Source organism: Siniperca chuatsi, linkage group LG13 (assembly GCF_020085105.1).
Source record: "Siniperca chuatsi isolate FFG_IHB_CAS linkage group LG13, ASM2008510v1, whole genome shotgun sequence".
Classification (NCBI taxonomy): Eukaryota; Metazoa; Chordata; class Actinopteri; order Centrarchiformes; family Sinipercidae; genus Siniperca; species Siniperca chuatsi.
This window is the reverse complement of record NC_058054.1, coordinates 18580064-18594651: the sequence shown is the minus strand read 5'-3', so window position 1 is coordinate 18594651 and position 14588 is coordinate 18580064. Positions and strand designations below refer to the sequence as shown.

Here is a 14588-nt window from a genome sequence, read left to right as displayed (position 1 = left end):
GCATACTGTATGTAAGTGATACAGTGTTGCACTGGTGGTGACACCAACCATAACAGACATTAAACCTGTATTCATTATTTTTTGGCCACTTGGGTGCAGCGTTAGAAGCTATAAACACAACATTGCCATATTATCACTTTATAAAGTTAAAGATATGGTGACAATCTTAGCAAACAGTTGTTTATTTACACAGCCCGCAGATGAGGAGCAACATTAGCATTTATTTGGAGTCGTGTTTTTGGCCACTTGGTGAATGTAAGTCCAATATTGTCTCTCTTTTTCAAAATATCTGGCTCTTAAGCTGCTAAATGCTCCACTTTGTTCACCAGCTAGCTGCTAACATTGTTGCCACGTATGAAAATTAGGCTGATGAGAGGAGTGAGAGTGAACAGTAAAGTTGCAGGCCTTAAAACCATAACGATGAGCTGAAAGACACTAAAACGCTACATAGAGCTGAGGGGAACTGCGGAGTTTGGTAATAATTCTCTGTGGGTTTGTCACTACAAGTAACACCTTTCATATTTCACATCTTTTATATTGTTGACATAAAAATATTGATTAGTGCAGCTTTAAGCAATTACATTTCCTTGTCCTTTTCACCTTATCTTATGAAGGTTTGCCATTTGACTGTTTACACTCTTGTAAACAGTTTAGCTTTACTCATGTCAGTATTTTTTTTTAAAATGCAAACTAATGAAACGCCACAGTGGATCAACATCAGCAGTTTCTCTGCAGATTACATAGGGATGAAGGATGGTTTATCATGTTTGAAAAATTGCATGTAAGCGGGAATATTAATTGAATGTGTGTTTAGTAAATTATACCAACATATTTCCTCTAATACTGACGTTTTTATAAACAAGGTCTGCCTCCCTGCAGTTTGTAACTGTCAAGGATATGTGAGGGTCAGACAGGCTGGCTGTTCTCTCTCCTTTCCTATTTATCCCCCTCTCTCCTCTTTGTGTCCATCCTCCTCTCTCATCTCATGACCGCTTCCCATCTTTCTCTGCTTCATCTCCTTTACTTTATCCTCTTCCTCACCCCAGTCCTCCTCCCCCGCTCCCTTTATTTTCCTACCTCTCCTTCACATCTTTCCTCCTCCTGTTTCTCTTACCACTTTGCCTCTCCTCCCAGAGGAAACGGTGAACAGTGGATTTACAGTAATGCAGGATGGTAAAGAGAGAACAGGGCTTTAAAAAGAAACACTGGCATGGCTTGTATTACCACCAACTCCTCTCTACTAGCCAGCTCTGCCCACAGTGCCCGTCTTTCTGTGTGACAATAATGTGGATGGTAAGACGTGACTCATACCACAGGATCCGCACAAACTATTTAAGCGCCAAAGTTATCTTTAGCCAAATATCTCAAGATGGAGTTTGCTCAGGGAGGATTTCAGAAAAAAAGGATTTTCACACCCTCCACTCCTAAATCTGTGTGGGACGGACTTAGTACAACTATGTTTGTAGCCATTAGTCCTCCCACCCTGTGGCTGCATCCTTTCTAACAAATCCTCCATGAATCGTAGAAACATTACTGCATTAGTAACACGCTGCTTCAATGTGTCTTTAAGTGCGATTGTGCTAAAAACTGGTTACACTATGTGCTGGGGAAGAGGACACAGGACACCACCGGAGGTACATTACTTACAGATAACGCCAACTTCCCTCTGTGGCTTTGAAGGACGTTGGTGTTTGGCAGAGTTCAGCATCCTGTGTGTTTTGAAAAAGAGGACACTGTGCCCAAAGAGTAAAGCTACACCTCCTGCTAATCTTTTCCTTTGTTATGTTGTTTTTTGTTTTAAGTGAGATTTGAATACAGTTATTTATCTCTTTGTTGTGAGATGAGGAATAACTCACTTTAACTCACTGACTTTATTGTCATTTGAAACATCATTAAGCTATTGTTACTGCACTGTTGTCCTCGCAGTAGATCTGCAATACAGGCTTCATATTCATTACACTGCATTGTGTAGTTCTATACAGTATTAGAGTCATAATCTAGGGTGAGCATACAGTAAGGGCCATTAACTGAAATTGAGATTAGTCACTGGTCAGCATGCAGTGCAACAGAGCTCTTAAAGGAAAGTAAAATAAATAGTTTAACTGTTCCCACAGCACAAAGTGTGTTTTCTCAGCAATTCTGATAGCAGTTACTTCATTTTAATTGGTATTAAAGGATTTGAGGCTTTCAGAACTCATATTTTGTCCCTGTGTTGCTCTTCATCCAATGAAATTTCAAGCCCTGAGCTCCTCACATTTCCAGTTTGTTATTAGTGAGCAAGCAGCCTCTGCAGAAGACTTAGCTAAAAGTCCTCATTATTAAGTCAATATGACAATTAAAGCTGAGAATTGTTGAAGTGGCTCCCTAATTAGCTAACTTATCTGTCTTTCTTGTGAAAAGTTTTTTATTTATGTCAAGGACAGTCCACCATGAACTGCCAACTGAGGATGATAATAGTCAAAAGATGTTTAGATGTTTACTTTAGTTCATCTGCTGATTTTATTGCCTTGAAGCAGATATAAACTTGGCTCACTATTAGAAAGGCTAGTATGGAAACTGTTGGCTGTAGAATATGCTCTGATGGTTACACACAGCCAAAACCTGAAGATGTTAAAATCTCTTATTTTAACATCTGCCCTGCAGCTTCAAACAGGAGTTTGTATTAGACTGCCATGATGTGGGCTGTAGGAACAAGTCTTTGCTGTAAGACAGATAAATCATATCCATGTTACTACAGCAGGATATCATTTTTCATTTACTTATACTTTCGAGTTTCTGTACCGATACCAAATCTTTGAAGAATATAAACATGTTTTTCTACCAAAGCCTTCCTTTTACTAAACCAAGGAAGCTGAACTTCTTGAATTGTTAAATAAAAGCAGCCTTACAACAACTTTGCTGAAATAAAATAATAATTATATAATGCAATAGTGTAATTTTGGCAAGACTGTGATTTAAATCAGAAACTGACGGGCTTATTTGCCCTCGACCGAGCTCAAAGCCTCTGTATATTTTGTTTACTTAACACCATTTGAGTTTTTTCTGATCTTTCTTGATTTGGAGATGTGTGTGTTTGTCAGTTTTGATTTCCTGTATTCGTGACCTTGCATGTGGGTGTGCTCTTTGCGTCTGTTTTTCTACCTGTCAACATGTTTGTCAGACCAGTTTGTGGATTTCCTTTGTGTAAATGTTTGTTCTTTTGTGTGTTTCAAGTTAACTGGAAAACAAAGTGCAGTGGGTCGATAGTATGGCATTAGATTGAGAGAGAAAAGGCTCAGCATTATTGAGCTGTTGGTAATTTTGACCTTTAACTGATTTCTCTTTATATTTACACGTGCTTGTGAGCAAGCACTGGGGTTGTACATTAGTCCAAATTTTACCACTGTTGTCGTGTGAAAGCCTTGTAATTACAGTTTTGTTAATTTTCATATTATATTGACTTTAATTAAAGGATTAAAGGATTACATGCTCCTCTAAATTCTTCAACCTCTCGGGCTTAGAAGCACTTCTTAAACCAACCGGATAATGATAAAAACTGCATTGTCATCAAGCTAAACACACACCTGTTTTCTCGCTGAGCAGGCAGAGGGGTTTCTTCTTTGCTGGTGAAGTGGCGTTGCAAGAGGAAAGAGGAGAGAGGTGTATTGTTACAGATGAGATGGAGCTGTGGCAAAAGGAGGGAGGAAGACTTGAGAGAGAGAAAGAGGAGAGGATCATGTTTTCCTGAGCTATCATCTGTTCTATATGTAAAGTGTGTGTTCTTAGTTAATGCATTCTGAGGCATTGCACAACTCAGTATTTTCTTCAAAGTGAAGTAAAATATTTTTTTTTACTAAGTATCAGTATATATATCCTCAGTGAATAACTTAACTTGTGTCCTTATTTGGTCAAAATTGTAATTACCAAAACGATTAAATTTAAGTTTTATTTCTTTTTCTGCAGTGACAGTGGTGCCGACATTACTTTTCACCAGGGGATGAGAATGTTTGGTTGCAACTGACATTTGGTACTGTAATTTGATTGGTGCAATATCTGTGTGGACGGGCACTAACAACAGTTTGTTATATCATTTCAATTCCATTGGCCTCATTCTATAGGCAGGTAACCAGCTGCAGAGCCGATGTTGTAGCTGTTTCTTAGTCCCATCTGTGATTTTAGGACGACGACGTTTCTCTGTGCTGTGTACGTTAGTTACTTCATGTCGGGATCTGACTCACACAGAGTAACGTATGGAGTGCTGTTACAGTCTGGTTTTGACAGTTGGTAATTTGCCATCACCACAATTGGACCATGAAAGAGAGACAGCTAACGCTAGCTAGACACCCCCCCCCTTGACTTTAAGCCTTTCCTCTCTTCCACCAACTCTTTCTCTACTTTTTCTTTTGAACTCACTCATCATTTGTCAGGCTTTATTTAGCTCCTCAGGTCAGTTTTCACATCCACCATAAAAGTGATGCTGCCGTTGCCATTTTCCTCCTCTCTCCTGTTATCATTGTCTACAGACAATAAATCCTTCTCTGCACTGCATCTCATTACAGGCGTCGTGTCACATTGTGTGCCCCTATTTCTTCTTGTTCCCATCGCAGCAGACCCGGGGTCACAATTCATATCCATATAAAATGTCTTATCAGGGGAAAAGTTCCTCACTAGCTGGGATGACTGCACACATGGTATCAATCTGATATTGTCCAGTAGTCCTCATCAGTAAAAGCTTCTCACAAAATTCATAGAGGTCTGCCACCTTCAAATAAATTTATTAACCACAACAGATTGTAGAGAAAACACTGGAAGCACTTAACACGATTCTTGTTCATAATCTTCTCCTTTTAAAATCTTTTTTCTGCAGTAATGGGCCAGTTTTCCCACAGGGGTCGTTCAGAATTCATCTCGCAGTTTAGCTAACAAGTTTTAATTCAGCTCTGGAAAAAATCAATAAAGGGCAACACTCTTAAAACAGATATTATCGGACCTGAGAAAACTGTTGTTTTACTAACAAAGTAATCACAGCTTCAGTCCGATCCTCTGCATCTCAGTGATGAACTACAGGTAAAGAGATTCACTCAGAGTGATGATATTCAGTCCTGGAGCATTCTTGCAAATGCGTAATTCTTGCAAATGCACTAAATGTGTAATGATGCAAAGGTAAATGACCTGCTGCTCATCATCCTCAGTTTCTTTCCTCATTAGCTTCCCTCACCACTTGAGGAGATGCTGATACGATAAAACATGATATAAAATGTGTCATCAAGAATAAATCTTATCGTTAATGAGTATTGCAATAGAAGTCCAGCTAATTACTTATAATGCAATACAAGGCCATTATACACATCTGGAGGGCAGCAGATGATTAATGTGGAGACAAGCTAGACGAGCAGCTACTGGATCACCTAGAGCTAGAACAATATTATGAACCAACACCTGGGTAATACTTCTTCTGGAGCCCACACCTTTGATGCATTAGATTGTATATACCTATATAACACACTCTAACACATGTGTAATACATATGAAAGATGGTATAAGCTTTTCTAATGCATTATGATGTCCTATATAATGTATTAAAAGTATGATCACAGTAATTTACAAGGTTAAAATGAACAAATGTCCATAATCCATCTGTGCATTTTGCAGAGTTTTAGAAGTTAAAGCCGCTATAATCAATATTTTTACATTAACAATGGATCAAATGACCACTTGTATGTGAAAGCTCTATCGAGCGTTTCAGGGTTTTTCAGCTCATCATTTTGATTTTACAGCACAGTCTCACTGCTCTCATCAGCTTTGTTTCCAGCCGCAGCACAGGCAGCTGTTTTTGACGAAAAAGCTTTAAAAACCCACTGTCAACACAACCTGCCCCGAAACAAACAGCAGAAAGACGCAGTTGGCGACCAGCTGGTGAACACAGTGGAGTATTTAGCAGCTAAAGAGCAAGATGTTTCCCTCAGGAATTGGTGGAGACCAACACAGACAAAAGGAGAGTGAATATTGGACTTACATTCATCAGGTGGTCAGAAACATGATGCTATATGAATGCAGCTGTTTGCTAACAAATTCACAATGTAAATGTGATATGTCAGTGTTTACAAGTGTCCCAAAATCAGTGAATGCAACTTGAAGTTCAAAAAAGTCTTATGAACATCATGCTTTGTGACTGTTGTTATAAAGACATCTTATGATAAATGCATGCATTATGATAAAGGCTTATTAATCATTAGGTAATCATTAGAATTCATTATAAAAGTATTAATAATGCAGTATAGATATAGGCTCCATAGAAAGCATTCCATCCTGATATTATCTGGCAGACAAAGCAGTGCTGTTTTGGATTCTTTCACATTGAGGTAGAAATGACTCCTGGAGATATAAGGGTGTTTTGACTTCTTCCTATTATTTCACGGAGGCTAATTAAGTCTCTTTAGAGACTTTGCAGTACAACTAGTGAATTTTTACTTTGTCAGTCTACTTTTCACTTTTATTATTTGAAGTTCTCTCCAGTGGGGAAGAAAGAGATGCTAAACCATCACGAGACAGGTTAGTGTCTCACGTTCCCTATTGGTGGGTGAACAGTCCAACACTTGGTGAATTCTGCTTCACAATGATAGGAAGAGCCGACATCGAAGGATCAACACACAGAGAGTTGACAGTGGCTTCCGAGCGCGCTCAAATTCATTTTGGTACAAAATTGCTCCCTTCGATATGTACAGTGCATGCACATGTCACACACACAGAGCTTACTTACTAAGATTCAAAAACTGTTTCAGTCACAATAACCTTAAATTGTCATTTTCAGATCCAGTCTTCTGTGGTTTCAGTTGACCCCACGACTCAAATAGCTGCTTTTCCCTGCAAGTCGACAGAACAAATGGGCATTTTTCTGCAGAGTAGCTAATGAGCAAAATGTGTGCGTAGGAAAATGAGGTTTATGTGTGCCAGTATAAACATATCGGTAAGCCTGATCTTGAAGGGCCAGAGAGAAACTCGTATTGCCCAGCATGCTGTACTTCTGCTTACATTATATATCAGTGACTGCATTTTGGAAACATCCACTGGCATAAAATTGAAGAGAAATTAGCACCTGCAGTGCTGGGGACAGCGCTCCGTTCCTATCCGTTGCAGCAGCTGCTGTGATAACTCATCAGTTAATTAAAACAATTCAGCCCTGCTGAAATGAAATCTCTCAATAAGTTCTCTATCTCCATATATATCCAGAGGATTGGTGCGGTCACTCATTACTCTTTCACACCTGAAAGCCTGCTGATCGTGTAGCCTATATATTAGACGCGCCATATCAGCACTTTTATTTTCACCTTGGAAAAACTAGTCAAGACTTTTCACTTCACACCTAGGCATAAGATGTAGCACTACGCCTAGATGGCGCAACATGTATTAATTTTACATAGGGCTTAGGTCGCACAGCATAGATAATCATATGTAACAGTTATATATGTTTTGGCTGACTTTTTCTTGTCTTTTGTGACAAGAAGTTTAGTTTTGATTCTACATACAATTAAGATTTCAAGTAAATAAATACTTTTGGCCAGAGCAGATTTTGCTTAATATTCTATTCTCATAACAAAAAGAGGACATCCAATCAAAAGCAGGCATAAGTAAACACTTCCTGTCTCTCTGGTCATCAGCCAGGGTGGCAGTAAAGCCAGCTTAGCATTACTGTTTATTTCTGTTGCTGTCTTTATTTAGAGCTGTTATTGAGAGCCGGCTCCGTTGTTCACCAGCTTTCACACTGTAACTACATTTAAGTCCAGTAATAATAATAATAATAATAATAATAATAATAATAATCTAAACCATTGTGAGCTGCTCTTTATTAGTCATTTTTGTATATGTGGATGTACATTAGAGCTGAAACGATTAGTCGATTAATTGATTAGTCAATCTCTGGAAAACAACAATTGTGACAATCGATTAATTGTGGAAGTAATTTATCAAATATGTGGATTAAAGAAAAGTCTTCAACTGGAGTACTGTGCTACAGAAAAATATACAAGGTTTTCCCAATGTTTCATCGCTACTTTAAAGGGAAATGATACCACAAAACCAGTTTTAACTCATCTACCGAGTGAAATTTAATAGTAAAGATGTAAACCAACCCTCCTGTGGGGTCCCACCTCACAAAACTAAAACAAATGAATTGTAATAATATCTGGATTGTAATTCTCTTCATTATTCATATCATCATATCATAACTGAATAATGCTGCACCACTGCGAGCATGGCGTGCCGTCGTGTCAATGCCTGACATTTGCCGGTTCCAGCTTCTCAGATTTTTTTTCCCTCAGTGTAATGTCATTGTAAATCGAATATCTTTGGGTTTTGGACTGTTGTTTTGACAAAACAAGCAATTTGAAGACATAACCTCGGACTCTTTGTAATGGGCATTTTCACTATTTTCTGAAATTTAATAGACTAAATGAATAACGAATTTGTCAAAAGATAATCAAAACATGAATTTATAATAAAACTATTCGTTAGTTGCAGCCATAATATACGTGCATGGTCCTTTGAGCACACAAAATGACTTGTGTGAATCACTTGTCTGCAGCTCAGTGTATCTGATTATGATGCCACTCAGCCACCATACAACAGCATTCATCTACTGTATATCCCATTAATGTGATGAGAGTCTCACAATGGCAGTGTAATTGAGAGTCAAACAGAGGTCAAACTAAAAATCAACACTGCAGATGTGTCATCGTGACTGTGCACAAGTGAAGAACTGTGGTTTCTATGAGCATTAACGTGACAGTCACATTGCAAGGACACACACATGTTGAGCTGAAGTGGATGCATGAGGTGTGTGTGTGCGTGTATAGGCTGGGTTGTCCTATATCCTGTTGGTTTAACCTTGAGCGTGCACACATACACACACACACACACACACACACACACACACACACACACACACACACACACACACACACACACACACACACACACACACACACACACACACACACACACACACACAGCGGTGCAGCTACAGAAGCAGGTGGTAGAGGACATCCAGACATACAATGGGTGATGGCGGTGTGTAGTTTTTCCTAAACAAGAACAGCAGGGAGAGACAGACTGATAGACTAGCTGTGCTCTAATGTCACTCAGGATCCTCGCAAAGCACTTCACACCTCCAAAATAAGATCCAGACCACTAATTACAGCCTGTTACGAGATAAAGACATTATCTTGACGGGTATCTCCACTTACAGGAGTCCTTTTTCTGCAACTTTACACATTTACACATCAAGTGATTGGAGATTTTTTTGCCCGTTATAACCTGCATCTCTGCTGATTTTGAATCTCCCCCCCTCCCTCCATCTGAATTACTTCCTTTTTTTGTTGTTCTGCCCCACTTCCCTGCATTTTCTTCCAGTTGCTGTACTGATGATTGAGTGCCATTGTGTTGGTGTTGGGTCACTAGGTTCTACAGCTTTTGCATATACAGTCCAGTTCAGTAAGCTATGTGTGCATACAGTATGTGTCTGACTGTATTAGTGTTTCCTCAGGTGGAAGGGTTCGAGGAGGGGTGGGTGGGTTGTTGCATCATGGAGTTAATTTTGGTAATGTGTCCCTCTCCTCCCTCCCACTCTGCTGTGCTGTGTAATTAGGCCAATCATTACTATGAACTGAAACTGATGACTATAAAATGCATGTGGAGGAAGCTATGACGCCATGTTGTTAGCACTCAATGAAGGGAGAAGGACAAAGAGTAGATAATTGGCATTAAACGAGCGAGTTTATGTTTGCAGTTTGTGTTTTATTTATTGTTTGTTTACTGGGTTTGATTGTAGAAAACTGGATGTCAGACTTTCCACCATCAACAACAAATCATACCAGATACACAACATCCAGACCATCACCAAAAATGTAATCAACTAAACCTTGGGCCATTTTCCCACTAGATTTCAGTCATATCCTCCTGATAACGGGAATAATCTGAGAAGTTCACAAGAACTGAGCCACTGACATCAGTAATGGTTAACATCTCACGTTTATCGGGGATTACACATCCTGTTTGGCTGTTTAAAAAAGTTTTAGTGCATAAGCATTTCCTGTTCTTGAAGAAGTGGAGAAAAGAGCCCGACTGATAGTGGAGTTTTGAGACAGATGTTGATATTTCAGAGTTAAAAAGTTCTGATAACAACATATTGATCCCTAGCATTTGGTTACTAAAGAGTTGTGACTAAGATACATCCTGAGTGGAACATTTTAGAGAGTAAAAATGAACTCAGTGCTCTCTGATGGATAAACTATAATGGTGACACTGTTTCTAAGTTACCGCAAACATTTCAGAACTGCAATTTCTTGTTACCTCTCTGCCAGCATATGGTGATATCAATATATCTGTGTAGCGTTGGGGTTCGGAAGCATTCCTGCACTTCCTGCAACTCAGACTCAGGTATCTGTTACCTCCTTAACCCTGATGTGAAGGTGAAGGACAAAGAAAAGACTGACCAGGAGCTCACAGTATAGATGGCAAAGTGAGCATGTAACACAAATACAGAGATATTTATAATAGTTTCCAAATCCAAAATATTCTTTTCAAATTATGATCTATTTTTTCTAACAATCAAACAGTTTCACAAATGGACTCGAAGTAACGACTATATAAGAAGTATTACAAATAGGTGTCATTGGTGGCGTGTGTGTGTGAGGAGGAGGTTTAAATTTTTAAAGGTGTGCATCATCACTCCCTCTACTTCTGTCTCTCATTCATGCATAACAAATATTAAGATGTATTATGCATGTATTAAAAGCTGAGATGCAAGTATAACACAGACAAACCGATACATAACGCACCACGCGCCAAAACAGTCAGAAGTCACACTTGACCACAATGCATGCATGCAACAATGTCATTTTCTGAAGTGTTTTCCTCACAGGCTTACGTTACCTTACCTTACCTTAACGTTTACCTTTCTCTCTCTGTCCCTCTCCTCAGCCGAGCCTCTTCCTCTGATGGACCTGTGTCGGCGTGCGGCCCGCCTGGCATTGGGTCGGGAGCGGCTTCAAGAGATCGAGACCCTCCCACTGCCCCAGTCCCTGAAAAATTACCTCCAATACCAGTGACTGACACCAGCAGAGCCAACTGGGAGTACAAGGGCGCAAACCAGACCACCAGAAAGCTAAAGATGGATGGGTAAAAGAAATTAAAGAATGCAAAGAGGGGGATGATGGATAGAAGAATGTCCACACTGAGAGCGCCATACCTCTACAAGACATGGATTCATAAAAGCATAGAGAGAAAGATGGTGGATGAACTGACGGAGGAGGTCCAGGTTTTCAAACAAAGAACAGGACAGCACCAGCTTCTTTTGGATTTCCAGCTGCTTTTTCATTCATTTTTGACTTGAAATAAATTATTAATGATGGTATTCCATCAGTGTCTCACTCATCCAGAAAGAAATCCCATCCTCTGATGGCATGGTGTGATTAAGAGGTGGCAGACACAGTGTTAAGACGGCCGCCGCCACCTAGTGGTGAGAATAAAAACTGCGCAGAGAAAGCACACTAATCCTATCCCTGGAGGCCTTTCTGACACAGTCAGTGATCATATCATTGCTGTTGGATACCATAGTGTGTTTTTTTTATTAATGGTCTCCACTAGCACAGGTGACAGGCTACAGAGCCCAGATGTCCAAGAGTGTTTTAGCACTAATTTGTGTTTTTATTTGACTCGGGGCCCGACCAAAAGCTCACATCGCATACAGAGTAGATCAAAACATGGCTGCCGTGTATATGCAAAGTTTAGTAAAAGAAATAAGCATGCCGAACTAATCTCCTGGCTTCATGCAGACATCTGATGAGAGGTAAGCCCTTTTCAAACGTGGAATAAGCAACGTTTATCAGTTAAATAGATGGCCTGTCATTCAGAGTTGGTTATGTAAAAGTTTGTTATGGCTACATTTACAATGCTTGTACAGTATTTAGCTGCTGGTGCGCGAGAAGGTGCGGTAGAGCCGAAAATTAATGATATGAATGAAGAAAAGAGTGAGAGAAGCTCACCACCAGTTCACCACTCATCAATTTCATCATTTAATAGTTTATTTTATAACACGTATTTTATTCTGCTGCATATTTTATACTATAATGTTCAACTGTGCACAAGTACAGAATGACAAGACTTTACGTATTACTTTACTGTATGTAAAGCATTTTTATATACAGGATATATTCACCCATGAAATTATAGCCTGAATGAAACTTAGGAGTGTCTCATGATCATTGTTAATGTATGACGCTGCAAGGGGAAATAAAAATCCTTTAGTCTTGTCCTTAAAGTCTGATCTGACATGAGAACAATCTCCTCAACAACTTAAAATTGGCTTATTTACAGTGTTTCAATGTCTTCTAAATTGCTTTGTGCATAAGAAATGATAATTAAGTGGTAAAATTGTTACAGTGCTCTTAAAGCTCCTGAAAACTTGGCCTCAAATCTTAGTTATTTCTCTGTAATATTAAATATTCATATCTTAATAAGCACCAATCAAAGTTGACTTAAAAAAAACTCATCTAAACTGCTTCATCTGGACTGTGTGGGTGTGGTTTGATCAGATTTTATTGACAGTACCCAAACAACCCACCAATTGTCGCCAGATTTGACTTCAAATGTTGCTGAATTCCTGATTGGTGGATGGAAAATACGTAAATTAACCTTATTCTAAATGAGCACTGCCAGTCTCTCAGAAGAGCAGACAGAAGAAGAAATACAAATTCATACAAATCTCTAATATGAAGTAACTGTTCTAACTTTGGCAGAAAATTGTGTTCTTGTCGGACCCCGTTAATCGTAGTTAGAAGTTGAATGAGAACATTCTTTTTAGGGCCTTTTAAAAAGGGAACAAAGCATGCGTTTAATCCTTTAATGTGCATACTTTGTGATGCTGCGGCCTTTATGTTAATGTCATGATATTCAATTAAGACTTGCGCTGTGTGGGAAGTGTTATGGAAATGTTACTGGGTCCGACTTATTAGGATTGCCGTCGCTGCATGTCTGAAAGGGGCTTTAATAAAGAAACAAACTGGACAAAACTGCTCGCTGTTTAAAGCAGTGTTGAGTTGCACTGAGAACCATTCCTCACAGGACACTAAATTATGTATTATGATGTCAGTCACAACCAAATTATTTCATACGAAGCCATGGAGTGTGTGGATGTGTCTGTAGGAGCTGTAGGTCGTGGCCCGTCGCAGTGTAACCAGTGCTAACATGCTGTTGGCTGTAAGAAGAGCCTCACCTGCTGTTGTAGCACCCTGCTGTAGCTCACTGGTACCAGACAGTATCTGTCTGCTCTCCGCACAATTGTCTTAATGACCACAAACAAACAAACAAACAGGACCAGAGCAGATCCAGTCTCACTGGATCTATAATGAAGGCTGGAGTGGGATGTAGGAACATTACTGCTACTGCAGTGCAAGGGCAGTTTGGCTCAGAATAGGATGCAGATGACCAATGCACAACTACACACACACACACACACACACACACACACACACACACACACACTGTAGACCAATCATGTTTTCTTTCCTAAAAAAAGCTTGAGTCACTTTTTTTTTGCTTTTACTTCTGAGTTTGTATCCTACATTATCATTATTATTATTATTATTATTATTATTATTATTATTGTGAGTGTGTCTGATTCTGATGATGGTAGGATGATGATGATGATGATGATGATTATGATCATTATTTATCACAAGCTAGTTCTATGTTTGTTTTTTTTAACTGATGGTTACATTCAGGTAAATTGAATACAAAGATGCTGGTGATGAAGGGAGAGATAAATCCCATTTCTTCAATGCTGCTTTTATTATTATTATTATTATTATTGTTATTATTATTATTTTATTATTATTATTTGTGATGGTGGTGTTCTTACCTCCTGTTTTCATCAGTTAGGATGGGGAGAAAAGGACTATTCAGAAAAGTAGTAGAATGTATGGACAGATGGTGCAGTTGAGATGTCAACAGATATGAAATGTGAATAAAAGCCAAGAGAATTTAAAAAATATTCCTTGTGTTTCTTTCCCACTCACCATTTCTTGCTTTAAAACTAGGCCCAGACTCAGTTTGTGTCCAAAAACAACAATGAGGCTAATGATTTTTAGAAATGCTTAATATACATGTTAAAGTCATCCAAAATACATCTGACACTTTAAAAAACAAAAAACAGTCAGAGCTGCGGTAAGATGCAAAACAGCCTGATTACTGAACTGGGGCTGACACATTTTCAGCATCTTTAATTGTGTCTGAGGGAGTGTTTAATCTACCGAGGGAGGCCCTAGCGAGGGAAATTGGGCAGCATTTTGGCTGTAAGTTGTCCCAATTGTCAAGTGTGCAGTTTTCACTTCCGAAAGTAAACAGCTAATGCACTGCTCATCAGCTCCTGCAGCTGTAAATACAGCTCACACTCAGCCAGGGAGATATGATGCGCTCAAAGTCTAAAAGTAAAAACTGCAGGGCACCACAGAGTGAAGGGGCAGACATTAGTGAGGCTTAATGTGGTTACAGGCTTCATATTTCCACTTCTCAAAGTGGGATCAGACTCATCAGGTCCAACTCGCCATATCTAA

The 14588-nt window shown here is 39.2% G+C and overlaps 1 protein-coding gene across 3 annotated transcripts in view; it reads left to right on the top strand.

The window, feature by feature from the left end:
• LOC122886729 (SPRY domain-containing SOCS box protein 4-like) overlaps positions 1–14024 on the top strand; it is a 73419-nt gene extending 59395 nt beyond the window's left edge. For all 3 annotated transcript variants that reach the window (XM_044219255.1, XM_044219256.1, XM_044219257.1), the window contains exon 3: positions 10957–14024. In XM_044219255.1, coding sequence (XP_044075190.1) covers positions 10957–11084 — 128 coding nt within the window. In that variant the 3' untranslated portion in view covers positions 11085–14024. The remainder of the gene's footprint in view (positions 1–10956) is intronic.
• Positions 14025–14588: the final 564 nt, after the last annotated feature.